At 37.8% G+C, this 26,699-nt stretch overlaps 1 protein-coding gene across 4 annotated transcripts in view; it reads left to right on the top strand.

Annotated features, from left to right (window-relative positions):
* exoc6b (exocyst complex component 6B) overlaps positions 1-26,699 on the top strand; it is an 84,895-nt gene that overhangs the window by 16,856 nt on the left and 41,340 nt on the right. For all 4 annotated transcript variants that reach the window (XM_044097531.1, XM_044097532.1, XM_044097533.1 and 1 more), the window contains exons 7-18: positions 1,272-1,445; positions 3,453-3,521; positions 9,777-9,860; positions 10,998-11,044; positions 12,886-13,006; positions 14,037-14,108; positions 15,818-15,915; positions 16,528-16,633; positions 16,716-16,825; positions 22,765-22,876; positions 23,548-23,682; positions 24,341-24,529. In XM_044097531.1, the coding sequence (XP_043953466.1) occupies positions 1,272-1,445; positions 3,453-3,521; positions 9,777-9,860; positions 10,998-11,044; positions 12,886-13,006; positions 14,037-14,108; positions 15,818-15,915; positions 16,528-16,633; positions 16,716-16,825; positions 22,765-22,876; positions 23,548-23,682; positions 24,341-24,529 (1,317 nt within the window). The remainder of the gene's footprint in view (positions 1-1,271; positions 1,446-3,452; positions 3,522-9,776; positions 9,861-10,997; positions 11,045-12,885; positions 13,007-14,036; positions 14,109-15,817; positions 15,916-16,527; positions 16,634-16,715; positions 16,826-22,764; positions 22,877-23,547; positions 23,683-24,340; positions 24,530-26,699) is intronic.

Genomic DNA, 26,699 nt, shown 5'->3' on the forward strand with positions numbered 1-26,699 from the left:
TCACTGTTATTAAATCTTTCCTCATCAGCCTTGCAAAACTACTTTACACTTCTGACTTTACAATCACAAACTTCATTGAACCTCAAGCCGGACCATTACAAGTACTAGACGCCTCAAAGTTACATTTGTAAACATAAAGACGTGACGCACTGTAGAAATCGTCTCTGTTGTAGATGGACATTAGATATTGATTTAAAAAAAACTGCAAAATTATGAAGTTTTCACTTGAATAGGAACCCTGTGTGGATCACAATGCTGCAAAGTAGTGAAATGTTTGTAATCAGGATTGAAAGATCAGTTTAGTTGAACAAGAAAACCTAAAACCAACCGATATGCAACCTGCTTAATTTGGTTTTTAAACACCCGTATTTTTATGATCAGTATCACTTCTTGATTATTTCCTTGGGAAAATTTAAATAATAATTTTTTAATATGTAACTAACAAAATATAATGTTTATTGCTTGTTTCATAATTGGTGACTGATTTTTTTTTTTTATGATGTAAAGCACTTTGAACTGCCTTGTTGCTCAAATATTCAGTACAAATAAACTTTTACTTGACCGATTTTATTTTTCTCAAAAATAGTTTTCTGCACATTTTTCTCCACAACCAGCATCTATTATTTCTATTTGAATCCAGAACAATCAGATTAAAACATTGCGATTCTTCTGAATGTAACATTTTAACTTTTTCAGGTTAAAGTGTGAAAGGGAACGATTATCGCAGGTTTAACATGCGATCCGTTTCTGCTTTTAAGTCTAATTTTATTCACTGACTCATCGTCCTTCCTGCTCTCTCCTTCCTGTCTTTTTTTTTTTTTTTTATCTCCCTGGTGTTTTCTTACGTTTGGAGCAAAAAGGCCTGCAGTACAAAACACTTGGTCTCCATCTGCAAACTCGCTCTTTTTACCCACGATTCTTAGCATCTGAATCCTCGTTTGTTTTGTTTCCGTATTTTACTTTTTGTGCAGTTTTGCTGAACAGATGCGGTGCAGCTTCTGCGGAGACGGTGTGTCATTGTTATCAGCTAACATCTGGTTTTGGTGTCAGACTCTAAGAATCAAAGAACCTCCATCACTTTGCTCTGAAGTCGAGCCAAACAGCCTCCCGCTTCTCTGCGCGACTTGAAAAGCTTTCTGGGAAATGTAGGAAGTAACTGGAACAGACAGAAACAATGCAGGTCGGCCGGTCCCAGGGTACAAGAAAGAGGGAGCCGGTTTCTGAGAGTAAAGTTTGACCCTGGTGACCTTCTGCTGCGTGTTTCTGTTCAGGCTCAGCTGCAGCGCTCGCTGGACAGCTCCGTCACTCTGCAGCCCAGAGCTCTGATTGGCCGGCGCGGCAGGAAGGAGGCGGCGGTGGTAACAGAGAGCAGCGGAGAGGGCGGCAGTCCCCTGTCTGAACAGGACTCTGGCATTCTGGACGTGGAGGATGAAGAGGAGGAAGATGTGAGCATGACGGCACCACAGACACATCCAAGTTACAGCTGTGATCTGATCTGATAGAGCAGGGGTAGGGAACTCCAGGCCTCGAGAGCCGGTCTCCTGCAACTTTTAGATGTATCTCAGCTTCAACACACCTGAATCCAACAGCTGAATGACCTCCTAAGTGCAGTCAGGTTCTCCAGAGTCCTGCTAATGACCTCATTATTTTACTCAGGTGTGTTGAAGCTGAGATACATCTAAAAGTTGCAGGAGACCGGCTCTCGAGGCCTGGAGTTCCCTACCCCTGTGATAGAGGTTCATGTTTAAAACTAACGGCATCACAAGTGAAATAATTAAGCAGCTTTTTAAAATCAGTAAAATTAGTGAGGATTTCCCTCCTTCACTCTGCACTTCTCTCTTCTTCTGTTGCTTTTCTTTTTACATCACTATTAGTTGATTAATAAACTTATATTTTAATTAGTAAATATATTTTAAATAATTAATTCCATCATTTTTAGTAAGATAATTTATTTGTTTATTGATTTAATGAAGTTATTTTTGATTAATTAGTTCATTAATTAAACTTAGTTTGAATAAGTTTTAGAATTAAAATCCTTGTGCAAATATTTGAAGTTAAAGTCATGGAAGGTGAAAAACATTTTAGATAGATAAAAAACATATTTACATTCATAAGAAACAAATTTCTTATGATGTTTTTGCAACATATTTGCTTTTATTCAAAGGCTATTTTAAAAATATGTTTTTTCTCAAGAATTTAAACTTTGATGTTTTTAAAGTTTGAAGCAGTTTGAAAGCTTTATTTAAAAGACAAATTTAATTTAACAACGATCTCTGATCAAACTTTGCCTCCAAATCTTTCCATCGACAATGTTTCCATCAGAGCCGAAGCATCCCACCTTTATTTAATATACATCTGATTCTCTGCACACCATGTCCACCTTAAGAGTCATCCAACCTGACCTGAAGGGGGTCAACCTGATGATCCGATCCCATTTTTCTTTCTCAGTGAGAATGAAATTACCTGCAGAAAACATACATTTCTTGCACAAACTGGTGCGACAAAAACTGAGGAAATTTACTATTTACGTTCGAGTGAGGTTTTCCCATTCTTTGATTTTTATTTATTTATTTGGTGTGTTATGTTGTTGCCAGAGCAGAAATATTCAGCTAAGTTTAAACAATAAAGGATGGCGTTTGTGGCTCCACGAATGCCATCTTGTCACGGCGGCGTTCTGACCTGCTGTTAGTCGTCCCCCGCCGGATCGGAGTTCCTCTGTTGTTCAGACTCGAGGAAAGCCGAGTACAATGCCGCTGAACTTGTCACCCCCTACCCGCCCTGCGCTGGCACTCGTGTTCAGGTCTCTGTGGCTTATTGACGTCCTGTAAACTCGACTCAACCTTCTTCGTGTGAAGACCTTGCTTGGAACAAAAGCCTGACCCCGCAGTCGTCAAGGTTACGACCGTTTTGGTGCCAGCGGCCTTCAAAAATGCCAACCACCAGCCCACCTTCCCCTTCCCTTCATTTAATGACTTTTATTTCTGTTTCACTCTTTTTTTTGTTTAGCTGCTTTTATTATTCGTCATCAAAACATCTTTTCAACACCTTTAACTTTTGTCTCCCTTTTCTCTTCCAACACAGCCCTGAATTAGTTATTTATCCGATTTTGTTTCAGTTCTTTGCATTTTACAGAAAACACAACTGCTAAATGCCCAAGATTATTTTATTTTAAACATTCTGTAAATGTCCAGAAAAGAAAATAATACAGCGAATACACTTTTTTAACTTTGAGAATTTCTAATTGTTTTATCCTAAAAATTCTCCTCTGTGAAAATTCATTCTTCCAAAATGTAACAGCTGATAAAAGTTATTTTAAAAATGTATAATTTTCTTTATTTTGCCGCTTATCTAGCTACAACTGTAACAATTTGGTGTCATTTATAAACTCAACAGTATTTTTGTCCCTGGTTTTGGAGGACTAAAGATGGTAAATGTTTGTAAAACCCTTGCAGGTCCCAGGAGCTCAGGACCTGGTGGATTTCTCCCCAGTGTACCGCTGCCTCCATATCTACACTGTGCTGGTGAGTCCTTCCTCTTTATGTTTTCCTTTCCTTCCTACAAACTGAATAACTGAACACGTTTCCACCTCTGCTCTTAATCCACTTCTGATCTCGTTCTCACCTGCTGCGTTAAATCACCTGTTCTGGTCTTTAAATCTCCAGAATAAATGAAGTCAAATGACTTTTTGCTGATGATACTGTTCTGGTTCCACATTAGATCAAGCAATCGCCAATCTACAGTCCACATTTTATATTTTTCAACATAACTTGACCACTTTTAAATTGCGGTTAAATTCTAAGAAAGCTAAACTGATTACTTTTTCTCTGATTATAATTTTATAGTACCTGACGTAGTGTCACATTATCCTTGGTCAGTCTGTTGGTCTTCTACTTTGCATATTCAAAATTTGGTAAAGAAGTTTAAATTGAGATTCAGTACAAATTAAAAAAAGTTTTATTATTCTTTAATGTACTTCAGGATTTGTTGTTTTTCTCTTTTCATTCAACGTTGGATTAACTGTCATCTTTTTATCATTTATAAGGCATTACTAAGACTCCTTCCTCCCTACTTGATTTCTGTTATTCATCAGAAATCTTTGAGCTGGTGTCGCCTGAGTTCACCGGACTATTTTAATTCCTAGAGTCTGTGGTATATAGAAAAAAAGCCTTTCATTTTGCAGCACCGTAGGTTTAGTCTCATTTTATTTCTTCAAGTGTTGCATGTTATTTTTCCTGATTAAGTACTAGCTGAAAAATTGTTGGTTGTGTCTGATTCGTCGGTATGACCAGGTGTTACTCCAGTGCATCAGATTCATTGAGTTTGACGATGTATTTGCAACCAGCAGGAGGTTTCTGTGGTGTTCTCCGAGGCCTCCAAGTTCAGGCCTGGCTTCGCTCCAACCTAGCTGCGTGTCTCTTCTCAGTCTGAGCGAAAGCGACACGGGTGGAGGTGTTGACTGGGCCACGGCGGGGTCAGCTGCACATTTCTGGGTCTGACTGAGCGTGTTTGTGTGCTGGGGTTGTGACCGGGCCAGCTCGGCCACGGGGTCGGTGTTTCTGTGCACTAAGAGTTTTTTGTGTGGTGGGGTGGTGAGTTTGGAGGAGGGCTAACAGGAAGTGCATGAACTTTGACAGGAAGGAGAACGATGGAGGGAGTAAAGGAAAGCAGAATCAGGGTGAGAGAAAGGGTACGAAGGAAGAGATGATGGAGGGAGCGCAAGAGTAGAAGCTCCTGGGAAAACCGGCCAATTAAGAGACGTTTGACCAGGTTGAGACAGGTGATGGTTGAACATTTCTAAAGTGAAGAAAGAGAAGAATTTATTAAAGCTGAACTTTTTCATTGTTTATTCATATTTTCATGGTGTTTTTGGCTGGTCTTAACTTGTTACCAATGTGTTGCACCTTGCAAAAGTATTTGTACACCTTGAATTTTAACAATTTTTGTCCGTGGATCAACACAAATCCATAGTTTTTGCAAATTTTAGCATTTTATGGTATTCAGATGGAAGGGCTTGAAACCCGTCTTGAAATGTTTTTTCCCCGTCTTGGTAGAACCAATCTTGAATCCAGGCCTGATATAACCAATCTAAATTTATCATATAATTATTGTGCAATGTAAGCTGATGAATTCAGTTTGCAGATTATATTTCAATAGTTTAAATATCAGTATGTGATAATTAGTTTAACACCAAGTGGTTGAAGTGGAGTAGTTCTTTTGATTTTTCTAGTCTTGGTCTTGGAAGGTCTTGGTTGTGGTCCTGGAAGGTTTCGTGGCGGTTTTTAAGGTCTGGTTTTGGTTTTGCAAGGATTGGTCTTGTTTTTTGAAGGATTGGTTTTGGTTTTTGAAGGATTGGTTTTGGTTTTTGAAGGATTGGTCTTGTTTTTTGAAGGATTGGTTTTGGTTTTTGAAGGATTGGTTTTGGTTTTTGAAGGATTGGTCTTGTTTTTTGAAGGATTGGTTTTGGAAGGTTTGTTTTTTGTTTTGGTCTTGGAAGGATTGGCCTTGTTCCCAAAAGGCCTCTTCATTTCTAGTCTCAATATCTTTCTTGTAAAATGTCAGATTTGAGATGTTTCAAAAAGAAACAGCACTGGTGGCGACTAACCCACAAAGACTTGGTGGTTTCACAGAGTACAGACCCAGGGAGAGGCTGAAGTCATACTTGTCAGTATTTTTAGGATTGTTGGAGGAATGGCTGCAGAATGCCGAATGGAAAGATTACCGGAAACTGATAAATACTTATTTGATGTACTTATAAAAAAAAACCAAGATGAAAAAAAATTGATGGAGGATATAAAATCAGTAGAAGAAAAACTTTCAAGCGATGAATAAGTGGTGGTTGGAAAGGATGAATGCCATTGGAGGTGCAGCAGCAGAGAGTAAATCAGCTAAAGACAGATAAGGACGGGTCAGGAGGGGAGGAATGGAGGAAGGTCAAGGGAAGGCTGAAAGGGCAGAAACAGGAAAGCGAGGAAGAAAGCACAACACAGAGGGATTGAGATTAGAGAGAGGGAGGCAGCTACTGTGGGAGAAGAAGAGGAGGAAGGTGTTGAAAGGATTGACCTGCTGACCTCTGAGGTCACCACTCATTTTGCCTCTCTGATGTTCCTGCTCACATTTTGGCTGTAAAAAGTGACGGAACGCTTTCATTTACTTTTCTGGGGAGGCTGGAAGAGGAATCTTCTTTCCTCTCTCTCCCCTTGCCGTTTTCCGTGCCCAAAGTCCACGTTTTTCCAGCAGTTGTTGAGCAGCGTGGAGGCCGAACAATGCGCCTTTGTTGTAGTTCATATTGGGCAACGTGGGCCGAGTTTTGATTGATGTAAACACGGCGAGCAGAGAGGGAGGGGAGGTTGACAGCAAGGCGCTTTCTGCAGAATTGGAGCTGGCTTGCTGAGGTTTTTCTTCTGGAGGAGACATTGTTTGGTTGGACTAAAGTGAAGGAAAATCGAGCACACACGAGACTTTACGGTCTTTAAAGAGACGGGGAAATGGTGCAGGTTGCTTTTTTACGATCCTCCAGTGTGGAAATGTTCAGCAAAAAGGAAAATCCAGGAATACTGAGAAGGAGCTCGGTCAAAATAAAATCTAGTTTTCCAAGTTGCCCATCAAGCTTCTTCTGATGTGATGAGTTACCTGAAAGTTAACAGCCACACAGAGCTGTTGAAAAGTGTTTGCACCTTTCTGAAATATAAAGACAACCTGAATAAATACTAAAACCCATTATTTAAGTCAATTATTCTGGGGAAAAGCGTCCAAACCAGCCTGGGAAATATTGTTGTTTGTTCTTTTTCTAGACTTCTGTTCCTAGACAGCATCAGGAAGCTGTTTAGCTCTTACTTTTTGACTTTCAGACAGTTGCTATGATGCGTAACCATGGCCATGAGGTATCGTTTTTTTTACAAGTTCAAACCATCTCCTCCATCAGTCATGATGAGGAAGGATCATTTCCCCGACTTTTCAACCACAAGAGATTTAAAGAGGAGCAGCTAAAGCAAATGAGGTGGATTAGCAGATCTTGCCAACAGTTGAAAGTGTCAGTGGCGGTGGAAGATATCGGGATAAAATCTTATTGCAATATTTTGTGTTTCTATCTTGATAATGACAATAAACTATTTTCTGCTACTTTTTTAGGTAACTGTAGTGCCACAAACAAATTCTGTTCTTGAAGACATTCCCATTTGAAATGGATTTCTTCACTTAAAGGATTTAAAGAAGTCTGATTTAAACTGCAAATATTTTAAATCCTTTCTTACATGAATAAACCTGTCACAAAAATACATTTTGCTGGACGACAAATTGTCCCAGAAATTGTGATAAATGACAATATTGTCATCTTGAGACTATTTTCAACTAGTATAATAATAATGATGATAATAATTTTGATGGCACATTAATTAATGGAAGTACAGCCTCTCAAAGATAAAAAAGTCTTTGATTTCTAAAGCGCAACCAAAGCGCTTTAGAAATCTTTGTTTATCCAAAGCAAGAATGGATAAACAAAATTGTATTTTGAGAAATAATAATCATTCAGCTTGGACAAGGAAAACTGGTAAAAGAGGCAGGAAGTGCAAACGGCCTACTTGGTACTCTGAGTCAAATGTTTGCATCTTCTCTCAAAATGCTGGTTTTTCAAGACTATTGACCAAAAGCAACTCTTTGCCAGTTGTTTAAATGGAAATGATTGATCTCCTTTCAAGTTATCACAAGATTAATTGATTTATTGCTTATTGTGACAGGCTTACAATGAATTCCCCATTTAAAACGTCTTTGGATGTGACATGTATTAAAAAAACCCCAGTAGATTAAAACATGAAACATGTAAGTGTGTCATTGCAAGGGATTGGTTTTTTCTTATCTATAAATGAACATTTTTAACCTTTCGTAAAGTTTCTTTGATAAATAAGTGAACATTTGCTGTAATGTAACCTTAAAACAGTGAGTAGTATCCACACATCTCAGTCTGTTTACCTACATTAACCTCTCATTTTATTGGTTTTTATCATCCTCAGTTCGTTTCAGTCTCTGCATATCGTCTCACCTCCTTTGTTTCTGTGGCGATACAAAGGTCACACGTCCACATCCCAGCCCAGGTTTCACCCTCAGCTGATCGCTGGGATCTCAGCTTCCTGTGTTAGTAGAAAAAGAGTTGGCCTTTGATCTGCTAATGCGCTTGTTTGAATGCTCATTGTTCTGCTTAGGGTCAGACTGGGAATTAAAGAATTAAAGCACGCCGTGTTTTCATCTCACAGCATCAAACCAAACGGAGTTCAAAGATGTTATCTAGATCTCCACCAATGAGATTCATATTTTTCTACCAAATACTTTGTTTTTTTGTAACTTCTTGCTTTCAATGGACATCTTGCAGCCAAGACTTGCAAAAAAAAAAAAAAAAAGAATATTGTTTACTTTTAGGTGCAAAACGATCATGTTGACTCTTTGGTCCCTTCAGGTCATAAAAAGGCTTCTTGAGATTAATAGAAATCCTTCCTGTCCGCAGCAGCACTTTCAAGATACTCACATTATATGAGTACTTTTGGTAAGACGCATTCTAGACAGACCAGTTTCTTGTAAATTAAATAATCTGAGTATGTGGACCAAATTACATTCAAACCAATAACCATTCCTGATGAACAGAGATTTTACTTCCTGTGTTAGTAGAAAATGGTTGGCAAACTTCTGCAAATCTGCTAATGCGCTAATAACGCAGCTAACTTTTTTGTTTAGCGCTAAAGCTGACTTTGAAAACATTTAGTGCAGTTAGCTAACCCTACATTATTTTTTCCAAATAAATCCTAAAGCACTTCATTCAACTTTCAGTTGAATAAAGTTCAACATCTGTGTTTGAAGTTTTTCTTATAGACTTCTACTTCATGTAGGTAGATGTTTATATTCATACTCTTATTCTGAAGGGGGTGACGACTGTTTTCGCAGCAGTTCCATTTCCTCTCCTCATTTTCTCTTTCTGTTTTCCTAATAACTTTATTTAAAACAAAAAACAGATCATAACAAAATAAAACTGACAGTAGGGAACAAGTTAGTGCCTTAGCATTAGCTTCTGCTAAATATTGTGTAGGAGTAGCACTTTAATGTTAGCTCAATTAAGGCAAAAATCTGTGCAAATGCAACTTCAGCTGCATAAATGAGTGGAAAGGTGGTCAGATTGTCCAAAGAAAAATAAAAGTTTGTGTACTTTATTGTGTAGGGCCCATGTAGACGTCAGTGAAGAACCTGATCTCTATTTGTTATCACAGTGGTAACAGCCGGTGGTCCATCACAGCAGATATGTGGGAGTTTATCCACGGTGGTCTGGTCAGGACCTGAGGGGTTCTGGCTTTAGGCTTTTATCTCTGACCTCAGCAGTGACTGTACGTCCTGGTTTCAGACCTCAAACAGACCTTCGCACAACCACAAGGAGATAAGAGATAAGCAGCTTCTGTGTAATGGAAGAAATAGATATGAAGTGATCAAGTTTGCAAAAACAGATGCAGCTTCTGTCTGTGTGTTAAGGCGGTGGTTGACCTCACTGACAGCTGACCGATGAGGTCACAATCTGTTATTCACTTATTTGAAATAACTACATTGAGGTAATTGAGTCAATTTAACTTACCATGATAACTTGGTGATGAAATCAAACCTTTCAGAGTACAACTTGCAATCTTAACTGTAAAATACTAATAATTTCCTTTATCTATTTCAGGTTTGGTAAAAGCTTTCACACTCATACACTTGCTGTGCTCTGTTTGTTCACTTTTGGTTTTTAACTGGCGTTTGTGTTTTAGGGTTTGCGTGATGTGTTTGAGAACTACTACAGAAAGCAGAGGAGGAAACAGGCTCGCCTCGTACTGCAGCCGCACTCTAACATGGTACGACCCCACACTGTCACGGTCATGGAGGGCCACCCACTTCTAACTCCACACACAACCCCCAACCTGACTCACTGATGCACCTAAAAACACCTTAACTAATGTGAAAAAATGCTTTATTTTGAAAATCATTGATGTGCTGTATTAAATTTAAACTTTTGACCAATGCTAATGCTAGTCATCAATACCTTAAATACAGAGCAGTTTGTGTGATCTCAGTTTGGAAAACCGTTTGTAATATCACACAAAGAAATCAAATTTTTGTTCAAGTAACTGGAAGCAAATTTATGGCTATCTAGGATTAAGAAAACAGCTAGCTGGGGTTAAGCTAACAGCTGACTTGAGTTGATCAAACAAGGTACATTGTCAAGGCAATGGTAATCAAGTAAAACCAATAAGCTAAGATAAAAAAACAACATGAATAAACTTAACATCTAACTCCAAATAAACTGAAGGCTAACTACAGTGAAGCTAAAAGCTAATTAGATTAAGTACAGGCAAACTAGTGTATAGATAAAAGCTACTTGGATTGAACATAACAAATAACTTCAGATAAACTAAAGGCTAACTCAGATAAAGCTAAAAGCTAACTGAATTAACAGCTAACTACAGATAAAGTGAAGGCTAACTCAGATGAGGCTAACTGAATTAACAGGTAGCTACAGATAAACTGAAGATTAACTAGGATGAAGCTAAAGGCTAATTGTAATAAACATAAATTAACTACAGATAAGTTGAAGGCTATTTAGGGTGAAGCTAAAAGTTTATTCCATTAAACATAACAGCTAACATCAGATAAGCTGAAGGCTATTTGGTTAATATGTTAGCTAAAAGCTAATTGGTTTAACCATAAGTGGTAGCTAGTTAATACAGCTACTCATATTCAAACTATCTCTACTCAAAACAAATTCTAGGCAATTGCAAAGCTACTTTCAATTATCTTTTTTTTCTTTACACTCTAAGTCAGAATTAGACATTTATCCTACAGATATTTTTATCTTGTAAATTAGCCTCTTAATGCTGAATGTTGATTATACTTCATTAAAGCTTGGTTTTTAGTGATAATTTGTAACTTTTATGTATTTCTCCTGTGCTGTCAAACCCTCTCCTGTTTCTTTTCCTTCTACTCGTCTCTAGCATGAAACCCTGGAGGGGTACAGGAGGTACTTCAATCAGATTGTTGGGTAAGTTCATCCTTTATTAGCTTGCTTTTTAAAATTGAGATAAACTGAAATAAAAGTAGAACAACATGTACCAGTGGCCGCATGATACTTGAAATATTTGGTTTTCAAAATATCTTGAACAAAGCAAAGTTTCTGATTGGTTTATCTTTATTCATCCTTCCTTCTGTCATCTTTATGTCTTTTCTATCCAGCTATTTATATATATCTGGAAATTTCATAAAGCTAAGAGCTCAGTTGGCATGTTAAACATTGAAGTTTATCACAGGACAGAGTCTCGTCTCTCGTTGATAAGATAAATGTAAATAAACCGCAATCTGCTATAAATCAATGTCCTGTTGGACAGACCAGAAGTGTCGGGTGATTTGAGGTTCACCCACTTCTTCTGAGTTGAGTGGGAGGTAACGTACCAGAGCTAACTTATAATCTGCAAGCTAGAGATCAAGACATTGCTGGAAACATCTGAGGTTTATTGCTGTTATGTTTTCCAAGTGTTTTTCACAAAAAAATAAAAGTGAGAGAAAATGTTTGAAATTGGTCAAAAAAGTGGGCATTTTTCCGCAGTCGTCTGAAAGCAGAGAAAACTGACTGCAGCTCGTTGTGGTCTGGCGAAGTCTGAGTGGCCGACGATTTGATTGAGACGTTCTGTCAGCGCACATAAACCAAAATCACTGCAGACACTTTGATCCGTTCAGTCGGGAATCATGTCGGGACTGAGCCGCAACACCAAGACGTCGGCATCATGAAAGACTCACCGTTTGCACTCAGTGCCTGATTGTTTGGCCAGGATTTATTTCTGCTGCTCTGGAAATGCAGAAAAGCTGCAAAAGTATCGATCCTGATCATTATGAATGAGTCTTTTCTAACTTAAGGAGTCATTAGGAGATTGTGTTGCAGCTTTTTGTCAGAAACCTGATTAATTTCTAAAATAATCACTATGTATCTGTACAATATGTTTTCATAATGTTTTCATCAGAATGGGGGATATGGCATAAGAATAAAAGTTCTGATCTTTTCATCCCAGATCTGATTAAATTATTATTATTTTTTTATTTATTTTTTTTTTAAAGGAAGAAATTAGAGAAAATATTGTCAAAAAGTGACTATTATTTCAATCATCCACTCTCAGTTGTACTGCAGAGTATCAGGGACAGACTGAGAATTTTTTGTACAAGTTTAATTGTGAATTAGTCAAATTTAATTGATTAAAGTTGCAATTTTATCAGAAAAAATTATGGGAAAAGTTGTTTTGATAAGAAAAGTCATTGAAAAAGTTATTATCTGACATGAACAGCTCAGTTTGTGTAGATTTTTTAAAAATAGAAACATTTGTTTCCACAGTCGTTTATAAGTCGTGTTACAGATAATGTGATGCCGATGTGTTAAAATCTTAAGCATTTCTATTAACTATTCTGTAAACTCCACTGCGCCCCCTAGGTGTGCAAGATACTCAAAATTCCTTATTTATTTATTTTCCTGTTGGAGTTCTCATAAAATTACTACTTCATTCAAATATACCAACTGCTTTCTTGTAATATTATGATTTTATTGTCTTAGTTAAAAATAAACAGCTTAGTCTGGGCGTAATATTTAGTTGTAGAGTTGACCTGAATAAATAAAAGCTGTAAAATATGCTTGTCAAACAAGACGGCCGCCTTGGACTTGTAGACATCACTCTGAACTATGAAAACCCAGGGCGGTCAAAAAAAAATCTGTTAATCTCCAAAAACCAAAACTTTGATTAATAGATTAAAAAAGTTTTTTTTTTTTTTTTCTTTTAATTGAACTTAAATCTGTTTATTGCATGGTGTTCATGAAGTGTTGCCGTTTCTCTCTCCGTCCAGCTTCTTTGTCGTGGAGGACCACATCCTTCACACCACCCAGGGGTTGGTCAACAGAGCCTACGTGGAGGAGCTTTGGGAGTTGGCTTTGTCTAAAATTGTCGCTGCCTTGAGGACGCACTCTGTAAGATGTTTTCTAAACCAGTTATCCAAAATCTGATTGATTATCCTGATCACTCAGACACAATTGATTGAGTTTTCAATCAATTGGTTTATAGCTGAAACCTCTATAAACCTCTGCCTAATAATAGTTCAACATTGTCTGATTTTCCTAAAATACTCAGTAAAAACTGATGCAAAAGAATCACAAACCATAAGTCCTGTTAGATGCTGGAAGTTAATAACCGGTGTTATGTTTCCATTAATAATTTTTTTTTATTGCGTTAGAAATGGTTGATGGAAAAAACAAATTTAGAAATAACTTCCAATATCACAAAAATGTTTTGTACGCTCACTTGATTTGGTTTTTGGGTTTTCTGAAAAAGAGGAGAGATGAAAACATGTTTGCAGAATAAGTTCTGACGCAGCAAACGTCCAAACCTCCAGGCCAGAGGAAGAACGCTCTCCATTTCTCTGAGATTTGTGGTCAATGCTAGTTTCCAACATCTGCACTGCAAAAACACAAAAATCTTACCAAGCATTTTTCTTCTAGTTTGTAGAGGAAATATGTTAGTTTTGTCTTATTTCAAGTTTACTAACTTACAAGTAAGTTTTAGCCAGATACAGAGGGTTGTGTTCAGTAAATAATTCCTTAAGATTGATGAGAAAGTTCTTCTTCCATTGTCAATTATTTCACTTATAACATGACATTTTCCCACTTGATAAGTTAATTTATTTCCTAATAGAACTAGAACTTGTTCATCAATATAAAGAAATTATCTACTTAAAACAAACCTCTATATCTTGCTGAAAAGTTACTTGTTAGTTAATTTTGTATCATTTCAGGTTTACTAAGATATTTCCTCTACAAACTAGACCAAAAATACTTGGTAAGATTTTGTGTTTTTTCAGTGTACTCACAAATAAATCAAACAAAAATAAAGCAAACCAACTTTCTGATGAACATATTTTAATTTTAACGTTTGTAAATAATTTTGGCCCAAAACGTTTGTTTCTGGCGATCTTCTAAATAACATCCTGTTCTGCCTCTGCAGTCGTACTGTGACGACCCGGACCTGGTTCTGGACCTGAAGAACCTCATCGTCCTGTTTGCTGACACTCTGCAGGTTTGTGTTTGGATCCTCGCCTCTTTGTGTTAACCCACAGGACCATGAATCTTTTCTAAAACTTGTTTTATCAGCATTCAGTCCGTGTCCAAGTGGACAGCTGCCAGTTTCCAGAGACTCCTTTAATAACCAAACCATGTTAGAAATAATAGTTCATCATCCAACGTGAGTTTCTACTATTTATGCGTCTCTGTTTATGAGCGGCCCTCGATGGATTGAGTGTGATGGATGAGTGGATGGCGAGATGGTGAGGGGTGTGGGTGAAAGCTGGATGGGATGAAAGCATGGAGTCTGATGAATGGGTGGTCTGATGCCCACCAGTCGTTTATGTGAATTGATGAGGAGCAGCTGAATCGATGCACTCATATTTTTATTGGCTTTTATGTTCTAGTGCACCAGGCTCCTTTTCATGATTGCTTCTCTCAATTTCAGGCCTGACTTTTTCCTGTAATACTGAACAAAGTTCAATATTTAAAACATTCACCCAGTCTTTAAGTTCAGTCTGGAGTAGCCAATCAGTCAGAAATGCAAAATATTGAATCAAATACACAAAAAAATATGGGTTGTCAAGTCTGCTAATCTACAAATAAACACTCTTCTCTGGAGAGATTTACTACTTCTGCTAAAGTGGAACAGTTAAGCAGAAGATTTTACAGTATTCTGTTTTTCCAGCCTGATTTCATGTTGTAATGTCATTCCCTCATCAAAAACATACCTGGAGTGTTGCTTTGATTCTTTCATTCATGTTTGAGAAATGTTTTAATCTCCATGGCAACCATTCAGGTGCTCTAAACGCCCGGTTGGACCTAACTTCACCTTAAAAACTCTGCTCCTCCTCTGAGCTGTAGTTTCCAAGCTTCTGAGCTTCCATCTCACAGAGCAGCTCCTTCAGACTAGCCAGCAGCAATTAGCAAACACCTGGTGTGCATCAGCTGAGCTCGTTATAGGAGCTACTTTTCAGTGCAACTGTGGTAAAAATGTTGTTGAAGGGTCAATAGAGGAGCCATGTTATGACGAGTTTCAGAGAGAGCAGGAGTTTTTAAAGAGACAAAGACCCAATTTCAACCCGCTAAATTATGAAGTCAAATTTCTTTTGCCATATTTGACTTGTATAACAACTGAAGGTAACATCCATACTTGATTGTGTTTATAAAATGGCACTATGAACCTGGAAAATACCTGATACTGCCTCTTTAAATTTAGAGGTATTCATACCCTTTATGATAAAATTATGTAAAAATTGTGTCTTTTGAAAAACAAAAAAGTTATTTACTCTTTAAATAGAATTTTTATTTTTCCTTTTTAATAACGAGTGTGGAAATATTTATTGGAATTTCAACAATCAAGCATCCTTCCTGTTCTTTCTGACAAGCTTATTGTTTATTGCAATAACTTCTGGTGCAAAATTTGTCATCTTGATAAACTTATTTTCTATTTTATTCTAAACATTAGTCGTTTCTTTATCATTTTATTGTAAGTTATTAAGAGTCGTTTTGGAAGGTCCTGCTCCAAGGTAAAAACTAATGTCAAAACTCAGTAGTAGGTGTTGAAAGTGCCCTGAAAATTAAATGCCTGGAAAACCAAAACAAACACATTTCCAGTGAATATCAACTCAAATGTAGCTGAAACTCTCCTGTTTTTGTTATTGTTAGTCAACAGTGCCATGCTTGCATGTTTTTGACGTCGTTTTTTCCCGTCCTCGTGTGCAGGGTTATGGTTTCCCTGTGTCCCAGCTGTTTGACATGCTACTGGAGATGAGGGAGCAGTACGGAGAAATCCTGCTGAAGAGGTGGAACATCACCTTCAGGTAGGGATCAGGTTGTGCGCTGCGGTTATCAGAAGGTCACGAGGAAGCTAAGGCCTTTCTCAAACCGGCCCAGGCGGGGTTGGAAGTTTTACAAGCAGCCAGAGAGAGGAAGTGCTTTAAAATGCGTCCGGAAGAGAATGGGCAGTACCATTCAGGAGTCGGGTTCGGCCAGTGTGTGTTCGGGCCCGACGTGCCATTGTTCCAGCATCCCTTTTGTCCCGTGACACCACTGGGACTCGGAGCAGTGAGAACGGACAAACAAACACACACATTCCCTCTCTCCTTCCTCTCTCTTTCTTGTTCACACACAAGCACTTGGGAAGCCACAGGAATGTTGTGTTGCATTGTTGGGGAGAGAGCCCTCTCCGGTTCACGGACTCTCCATGGAACGCTGGAACGTCCGAGCTCCGGAGTGCCAAGAAGAAGTGGGGGTGTTGACTGAAGGGAGGGTGGTAAGAAAACCTCAAGCATCAGAATGACCCCCAGCGGGACGTGTTGGTTGTTTCTGAGATGGAAAAACAGAGACTCGTGGTGTTGTTCGCTCTTGTTTTATAGCATCTAAGCAGGAGATCGGAAAATGTTTACCTGACATTTCTGTTTGTTTCCCTGCAGGCAGATTCTGGATCAGGACAACTTCAGTCCAATCCCGGTTTCTACAGAGCAGGAATACAGACAGTACACTTCTCAATTTCCCTTCCAAGACCCGGACCTGGAAAAGGTAGATGGCTGCGGCCTTGAGCTAGGCCGAAAACGCACAGCAGATGAACCTAAAGCTGAATTAAACCCAATTTGTCTTTTAGCTTTCCTTCCCCAAGAAGCTTCCCTTCTCTGAGTTTGTGCCAAAAGCCTACTGCCAGCTGAAAGAGTTCATCTATGCTTGCCTGAAATACTCCGAGGATCTTCATCTCAGGTGAGCTTCTTGGTGTTTGTCCAATTCCTCGTGAAAAATTATCTTAGTGAACTCAAGTGCTTTAGTCCACTCAACCAATGTCATAGGAAAATATCCTGCAGCATATAAATAAAACAGGTGAAAACAGAAAACATATCACTACTTTTAAATAGAAATAAACACCAGCAAACGTCACATGTGGGGCTCCTCAGGGCTGTGTGCTCGGGCCACTTTTGTTCAGATTAATGGGCAAAAATTTTATGATATGGGTAAAAATTACATAATATACCAACAAATTGTAATACTTTGTTGGTATATAATTGTAGTTTGTTGGTATGCAACATTGGTTGTCGTCACACCAACAAACGTGGCAGATGGGGTTCCTCAAGGCTGCGTTCTACTTTTTTTAATTTAATGTGTAAAAATTGTATAAAATACCAATAAATTCTAAAAATGTGATTATTATGTTGTTTTTGGGACACTTTTACTCAACTTAGTAAGTAAAAATTGTATCATACAGTGATAGAAATTATATAAAACAAATCTTTGTTATAAAATTACGTAATTTTATAACAAATTATAAAAATTGGTTGGTATGTAACGGTTTGTTGGTATGTCACGTGTGGGGTTCCTCAGGGCTTTGTTGTTGGTCCACTTTTATTCAATGTAATGGGTAAAAATTAAAATACCACCAAAATGTAAAAATTTGTTGGTATGTTGTATCACATACCAACAGCCGTCACGTGGGGCTCCTCAGGGCTGCGTTTTTGGGACACTTTTATTCAATTTAATGGCTAATAATTGTACAGTATGAGCCTAAGTTCACACATTTTCATGAGTAACGCAGGTCATGGCTTGCAGACGTTGACTAATTACTTTGCAGAATATTATTTTATCTTGACAATGATAATGTTTTAAAAAAATATACATAAATATTCTGGGAAATATTTATGTATATTTCCCATATTTTATGGGAAAATCCTTGAGGCCTTTTGTGAAATTGAACGTTATTAACCTGTTTATGCCCAAGTTTAGCTCCCGTAAAACTTAAACAGTTGCCAACCAATCAACCAGGTTTATTTACAGAGCACAGTTCAGCAGCAAGGCAGTTCAAAGTGTTTTACATCATAAAAACACATAATTACACAATCATTAAAAACGACATACAGTCAACAGTTCAAAAACTAGTAACAAAATCATCAAAATCACGAATACACATCAATGTTACCTCCAGTGTGTTTCTGTTTATGGTGGATTAAAGTGTTCAATTAAAATATGCAGCTACTTTTCTTTTAAGTAGACAAGAGATCCAGAAGCGGCTTCCTTCCTGTCTGGAAGAATCGAACAAAGCTGGGACTCAGCCAGTCACGCGTTGAACAACATGCACACACATGCAGGAAAGCAGGCAGAAACCAACTCGCCTTGAATCACGATGCTTGAAGAAAGCAATCACATCAATGGATAGAAAATAAATTGGAGAGGGTGGAAGCACTGATTTGTGATTGGAGCAGAAACAGGAGAACGAGTGATTACTCTCTGGCTTCAGACTGAAAGGAAGGAGCTGCTGCTTGTTAGAAGATGTTAGGAGATGAATATGTCAGGGCCCTTGGCGTTTTGCTTTGTAATGTTTGACATATTGTGAATATAAACCAGTTCTGTCCTCATATTAAGCCCACAAACCAACCTGAACAGAACGAAGTGGCTCTCCAAGTGAAAACCTCCTTCTAGTCTCTCTGACCAGACAGGACAAATTGCTGCCCTCAATCAGAGTAATGACTCCCAACTCTTTGAGCTCCCTTGATTTCTACCGTCACGCACCCCTTGCTATCCGGTTGCCACGGCGGCACGCCTTCCTGTCGACTTCAAACATGCGCTGGCTCGCAGAGACGGAAGCAGACGGGATGATGGGACCGGATTATAGTCATCGATATCCCTGACCTCTGAGCTCAACCTCTGCTCACGTTTGTAATTAGGCGGAAAGAAGCGACCAGCGCACTTTAGCAACCACAGCGCCCTCCGTAGAGACGAGGACAATGGCCTTAAAGGAAACCTGTGAAGCCACACCTTGCTCTTAACTCCTGAGCTGTAAAACCTGGGTTCTCATCCAGCCTTTTCATATCTTCGGTTGTTTTAAGTTGTTTGCCTGACTGTCGATTTTGGAAAATGAAGAGATATTTGTTGCCTTGTAGATCAAACCCTTCTGCTTTGCTTGAATATCATGTTCTCTTGTCTTTCCTAATTTGAAGAAAGCCTGAGAGAAATGGACTCTCGTGTCACATTGGTATTTATACTCCAGGGAAACATGAATATGAGTCAAAAGTTCCTAAAAAGTCTGATTACCTTTAAAAAGTTAAGTGCAAAAAATGCTTCATTTAGGCTATCCATTTCAAAGACTTAATATGAATGTTAAAATTCATCACTATTATGACATTATCAGTATTTAAGAGAGTAAATATTGATAATGTATTTACAGAAAACGACAAACAAAATGAATTTGAGTGCACTAGAGCTAGATCTTTAAGAGCTCTTGATTTTCTGGTTTCTGTCAGATAAGACAAATCCATCCGATTATCACAAGTCAAGTCATTTACTAGCAAATTCTTGTAAGAGAGAAAAGTTATGCTCAGTAAAGCACATGTAGTTTGTCGTATATTTTGCTCTTTTTAGGCCGAGTTTTCCTCAAAATATTCACCAATTATTGCCAATGTACTTTGACTTATGAAATGTAAACATGTTCTTACTTAATTTTATTCTTACATCCCTGAGTTTGCTTTGTTTAATGCATCCGTGGTTTATATATCTGACTGAAATCTCTGATTTTGAGGACTCCTCTCCTTCCTCCTGCTTTTAACCGCAGCTGGTTGGTAAAAACATCCCTTTACGACTTGACAGAGACCTGGATGCTGGCTTGGCTGGCGCTTTGCAGATAGCGCTCCGTGATTGTTCCTGGAAGAAAAACGGTGATGAGGTGGTGAAGACATGAACATCCGTGGGAAAGAAAGCGACTCGTAACTTAGTCGGCAATAAGAGGAACATTTTGACTGAGGTTTTCTTGTGTAATCCCCTGAATAAATTGTGGAAAGATTGAAGAAAATGAAAGGTGTCGCTCAGATGCCCGGTGGCAGACAACTGAAAAAACATCTCAGGTTCTCCAGTAAGAATTAATATTCATATAATAAAATTAAAAGGGAAAAGATGGATTAAAGACATGTCAACTCTTTAGATGTATCTATTGATATTTTTACTGTAAATATAAACACTCTCTAGTTATTTAGAATGGCTCTGAAGCTGCAGTTTAACCAGCAAATAACAGGAAGTCACACAATTGAAGCATCTACTTCAAAAATAAGAGGATGTCTGTACTAAAAGGATTAATATTAAGAAAATTAAATAAGTTTATTCACATTTTTGGTGAATACATTTTTATATTTGTATACAAAATTTATTTGTACACTGAACGAATATATTTTCAGGATACATAAATAAATACGTGTTGTAATGTTGCAGTCAGTTACATAAGGAAAACCATGTCTGGACTTTAACATGTTAATTTGAGTCATTAATTATATACATCTCAATAGGTTTAAGATTTTAACTCAATTAATCAGTACATTCAAAAATTTGAATATTACATCAGTCCAAAAAAAAAAAACATTTTAATACAGAATAAAACCCCTAACTATTGATTTACATGTTAGTGTTTTGAAGGTGGCAGTTAAGGGGTTAATACCTGTCAGATTAAAACCTTTAATCTGACAAATAAACTTCACTTGAATTTGGCACTTTGCACCAATCCGATGGATTAATAACAGATTAAAAACAATAAATATCTTTGTTGTTGAGCTCGTTTGTGTATTTATTCAGTAATTTAGCAGTTTTTGAATTGACAATGTTGCTTATTTTGTCGATTTGTTTTCAATAAATACACTATTAATGACTTACAGACCCTGTAATTTACTCGACTAATGACTTTAATCAAGTCCCACCGTTTGTTTAAATGTGTGTGAGATATTTCCACCAGTCAGTTAGCACTGCTGATAGCAGCATCAGCCTGGTTGTGTGTGTTGGAGGGCCCTCAGCGGTATCCCTCCATCCATCCCTCAGCGTGTTGTTAACATGTCTGCGTTGAAGTCGTCTGGCCTCCCTTTGACAGAGCCGACTGCCGGCTGTTTATTGTGACTGATGGCAGCATAAATACAATGAAATTCAATCTGAGCCCTGCGGCGCGGCTATATTTATACACCCACAGAGTTCACTACGATGCATTGACTTTTTGCCACTCTCTGCACACATAATTTCTGTCCAGTCTGCACTTCTGCTGCTCCAGGATTTGATTTTAAGATTTATTTTTTTTCTGGCCCCCCCGAGTCGTCGGAACGTTTTTTGGATTCTTGAGCTTCTTTGGAAGCGGACCGGGTTTAGGGTTCCAGCGTTCGCTCTCCCTCAGGCGGAGCTGCATGCGTCTGTGTGTGTTTAGGTTGAATTCCAAGCGCAATTTACTGATTTGGTTGGAATGAGTCTGTGTGCGTTATCCGCGGGGTTCTGGAGTCGGAGACGGAGGACAGAAAAAAATACAAATAAAAAAACACTGATTATTCATCATTTCTCAGTGGGAGAAACTGATCCCGTCTTTTCTGCTGATGATCTGTGTGTGTTTCACCTCTTCAGACCTTTACATGGATCCCTCTGACTCCTTCTGCATTTTGTCGTGCAGTTTGATTCTTCCAGGAACCTGATATCAAACTCCCTTCCAGGGGAATTTGCTGCCATGCAAAACGTTACCGGACTCGCTGGTAACACTGTGCAGAAATTTGTCTGAGTTTCCTCAGCAAACATCAGCCTCATTTCAACCAAAACAAAATGGATAGCATGTCAGTCATTCTGCTAAGCTGCTCTGCGTTGCTGACATGAACTTTCTTTAATCGGTAACTTGAGCTCGTCTCAGGGTTTTGCCTGGTTGGCGGTGCAGAGTTGGTAATTTACCGACCATTAAAATCATGTAAGAAAACTTTTTCAAAAAGGATGATCAGCTTTTTATTTTATTTTTTTTTGTGGATCATTTTTTACTTTTAACAGAAATCAGCTTATTTAAATTTTATGGTCCTATTAAGAAAAACGTTTTTAAGAGTCTGACAGATTAAAACATGGTAAAGATGTTGTTAAGGTTGGCTGACATTTAGACTTTTTTTTTTCCCAAATGGAGAAATTCACTTTTAACTGTTTTTGCTGGCATTGAGACACAGAGTTAGGTGTGTTGCTCTTCTCTTTGCTCATGTAAAAGTTTTTCACTTTTTTGTCCCAGAACCACTTCAGGTTTTAATTTGATTTATTAGGTTTTACCTCATAGGTCAACACAAAACAGTATATAGTTGTAATTGGAATGAAATTAAACTAATTTTTTTAAAGATTTGTGTGACAAGTTTGCATTTCTATTCAGCCCTCTTTACTCTGACACCCTGAAATAAAGTCCCCTAAACAGAGCAATCTGCTTGTGTAGTTATGTTTCCATTCAGTTGTTGAGCAAACTTTTAAAATGTTGCACAACAGTTTTGCAGAGAGTGCGTAAAATGTTAGTCTCTAAATGCTTAAAGGAGACGTGTTATGCAGAATTTATTGTTTGCTCATTTTTATTCTTCCATTTGGGTTTCTGTTGCTTCTGAAAACAGTGCAAGCACTTAAAAAAACCACCCTGACATTATTTGGCAACAAATTGATGCGTTTTGGTGAATGGTAGACGGGCCGTTTCAAAAACGAATATTGATTGACATCCGATGGACACTGCGCCGTTACCTAGCAACAATACTTGTTAGGTTTTTGCTTTTTAAAATATTCAGAAACTATTAAACATTTTCTTTCCACTTCACAACATTTCAGTATTTTTGGTGTATGGCATTAAAATCTGAACAGAATCCAGTGAAGTTTGTGAGACTCTGTGAGTTCATGTGTTTCTTTGTCTTCAGTTCCACAGAGATCGACGACATGATCCGCAAGTCGACGAATCTGCTGTTGACCAGAACCCTCAGTAACTGCCTTCAGTACGCCATCAAGAAGAAGAATGTGGGCCTGGCTGAGGTAAAGAGGATCACAGTAATTATCAGAATAATTATTATTATTGACCAAAACTGAAGCAGATGACTGGAGAGGAGGAGTCCATCAAGTTTGACTTTTTAAAATTGAAAAATAACCCAAAAGTCCGACTTCCTGTCGGTTTCTATCTGCATACCAAATTTTAAATATCTAGAGTCACGCCTCTTTTGAATCCAATATAAATGCTTAAATTTCATCAAAAGAAGGCTGGTGCATTTTATTTAATTTAATTTTAATCCTTAGATTAGTCAATCAATCGATCAATCATCAGTCAGTTCAAAGTGCTTTACATGTTAAAAATACAAAGTTGTAAAAACACAGTACAGTAGAGAAACCAGAAACAGACATTTTGATGAGCGTCATCATCAAAATCATAAAAACCCTCAAATATGTTGGTCAATGTTCCATTTATTATGGTTCAAAAGCAACTCTTAAACAGGTGGTTTTTAGCTTTGATTTAAATAAACTCAATGTTTCAGTGTTAAAATGGCTAAAAATTCAAAGTTTCTTCCTGTAAGTTAAGAAAATGTTCCTGATTCGCCTTAAGATTGAGCCACCTGTAGCCCAAGCGTGGGTTTTTTTGCTATCATTTTCCTCAAACTCGGATCGATTACAGATGGGTCATGTAAAGCGCCTGATGGTTTTTGTTTATGTAGTTGGTGCAGGTCATCATTAACACCACCCACCTGGAGCAGAGCTGCCACTTCCTGGAGGAGTTCATAACCAACATAACAAACGTCCCGCCTGAAACGGCCAACGCCACCAAGCTGTACGGGACCGCGACGTTCAAGGTCCGTTTACCTTCCTGCCTTCATTTCTACAAACAAACCAGCTGCCTGTTTACCTCCAGTAGGCTGACAAGGTTTTAGTTTTGTTTTTGTTGAATTGTTTTTTTGTATATCTTTGTTGTTTAATTTAAAAAAACATTCTTTATTTAAGAATATACATTTTCATAAACCCAACATAATATGTTTATTATCAGGCTAATATCAGGCTAAGCTTATGATCAGTTTCTCTAATTTTACTATTTATATGTTTGAGTAAAATGGACATTGTTCTTTTATTCTATGAACTACTGACAACACGTCTCTGAAATTCTAAGCAAAAATTTTGTATTTATTAGCAGAAAGTGAGAAACGGTCAAAATAACAAAAAAGATGCTGTGCTTTCAGACACCAAATTATGCAAAGAAAACAAGTTCACATTCATTTAGAAACAACAATACTGATATAACTCAGGGAGAGATGAGAGATCAGTATTTGGTGGAAAAACCAGGAGGTTTTCAATGCGGTTCAGTTCAGTGGGCTCTTAGTTTTTCCAGAGCTGTAGCTCTACAAAATTGTCTCTAAATGTTTATATGTATTAGATATAATCTTCCTCTCTGCATTCTAAATGGTCTTTAATGTGGATTATTTGTGACTTTAAACAATCACGGCTGTGCTGGAACAGGACGCCCGCCATGCAGCTGAGGCGGAGATCTACACCAGCCTGAATGCCAAGATCGACCAGTTTCTGCAGCTGGCGGATTACGACTGGATGTCTGCGGCGCAGAGCAGCGGCGGTCTGACGACCAGCGACTATCTGCTCGACCTCATCACGTTTCTGAGGAGCACGTTCAGCGTCTTCACCAACCTGCCGGTTAGCACACGCACACGCACCCGCACACACACACACACACACACACTGTGTGCAGTACATTTACAGTATTTTAAATTAAATTTTTTTGATTGAATTCTGCATATAGTTTTACATTTTTCCACATTAATATACAGAATGGGGGGCGAAATAGACAAAACTGTTACAATGTGATTTTAATCCTACAAGCACCATAATGAGATACATAAAATATAAGAATAAAAAAAAAATATTACTTGCTTTATTTTATATTTGTATCATATTACTTTGTTTGTAGGACATTCAAAATCAATTTTACATAAAATTTACTTTTTATTTTTTATAATGTTATTCTCTAATCAACTGGAGTGTTGCTTTGATTCTTTCATGTGTTTCATCTCCATGGCAACCATTCAGCTGTGCAAAATTCATGTGTGTTTGAGAAATCCTTTCATCTCCATGGCAACCAGCTGTGCAAAATGCGTGGGTGGCTATAGCCCCGCCCACCATGACAAAGCTCCTCCTCGGAGCTGCAGTATCTATGTTTCTGAAATAAACAGAACATTTATTTAAAAAATCATTTAAACTATGGCAGTTTGGAGCCTTCATTGTCACACTGCACAAAATTATGAAAGTATTTAATTTAGGGCTGAAACGATTCCTTGAATGATTCAAGTCTCTCGATTGTTAAAATTCCTCTAGGAAAATTGATCTGCCTGGAAGCTTCGATGAATCATGTTTTATGATGTAGCGCTCCGTGTTCCGGTCGGATCAGTATTTTTACCTCCGCCTATGAGTTGTTGTGAAGTGCTACCAGCATGGTGTTGAATTGTGCGGCGCTTTGTCAGGGTTTGGGGACAAATATTTATTGTTGAATAAATGTGATGTTTGGAGTGCGACAGCTTTTCTGCCGTCGGAACCGCATCGTCACGGTTAGAGAGAGAGAATATTCTACAATATTCTTTTACAACAGCCCTACTTAATAGTGATGCTGAAAACTGTGATGACAATATTGATTCCAGTAACTCTTTTCTTTTTTTTCTTAATCTTTCCAAAATGTCCTGACCACTGAGGTTTGGCAGCTCTGCAAAAACACAAACTCTTACAGAGTAATTTTGGTCCAGTTTCTAGTGCAAATATTTTAGTACACTTGAAATAAGACAAAACTAATTGACAAATAACTTTTCAGCAAAATATAGGAGCTTGTTTTAAGTCAATAACTCATTAATATTGATGAAAAGTTCTTGTTCCATTGGCAGATTATTTCCACTGATGTAGGTGAAATAACCTGCCAATGAAAATAGTACTATTTCTGCAATTTTAAGAAATTATTTACTTAAAACAAGCTCCTATAACTTACTGAAAAGTTACTTATGAGTCAGTTTCATCTTATTTTAAGTGTATGAAGATAAACTTGAAACTAGACAAAAATATTTGATCAGATTTTGTGTATTTGTACCGCTAGAGATATACATCTGGGTTGAGCTTTACAGGCAGTTGGAGTCCATGTAAATTTCAGTACTATAATACTGAAAAAAATATTAATTTCTCCAGCAATTTAACATTTCTGGAGGATGTCCTGTAACCGTTGAGGATTTATGCTGTTTGGTTTGAAAGCGCCTCATCGTGTCAGAGGGCTGCCCAATCTGCTTTAGTTCGTTACTGTGGGCTTGTTGCAGATTAGATCGTTAACGTGGGCTTCGCTAAGATCGTTAAAGGGTGAGCGGGTCGGGTCAGCAGCCCAGGATTATCCACAGGCTCAGGCCATTGACACTAAAGCCCCAGCAGGAATTGCCTTATGCTCAGTCAGGATGCCGCAGGGCAACATTTACAGCTTGCAGAGCGTGTGTCACAGGGCAGCCAGAAAATCGCTAAATCCTATTAATTCAGTATGTCTAAAAGCTTATTAAGGTATCCAAATGCAACAATGCCTTTAAATAAAAAAGTGTAAATGTGTTATTTTAAAGATTTTTATGAGCTGCTTGTAACTCCAACTGGGAACACAGCTGATTAGTTTTTACAGTTATTTACACTTTTAATAAAATGTAGGGATTTATGATGTATCTGCATTAACATTAGTATTGGCTGATGTTTTATTTTTTAGGTATTTTCCTGTCAAATAGTGCTACTTTGTAGCACAACGAAGTTACTTTCAGATGTAATAAAAAGCTACATAAATGACACGACTTACAAG

Source organism: Gambusia affinis, linkage group LG18 (genome assembly GCF_019740435.1).
Source record: "Gambusia affinis linkage group LG18, SWU_Gaff_1.0, whole genome shotgun sequence".
NCBI classification, from domain to species: Eukaryota; Metazoa; Chordata; class Actinopteri; order Cyprinodontiformes; family Poeciliidae; genus Gambusia; species Gambusia affinis.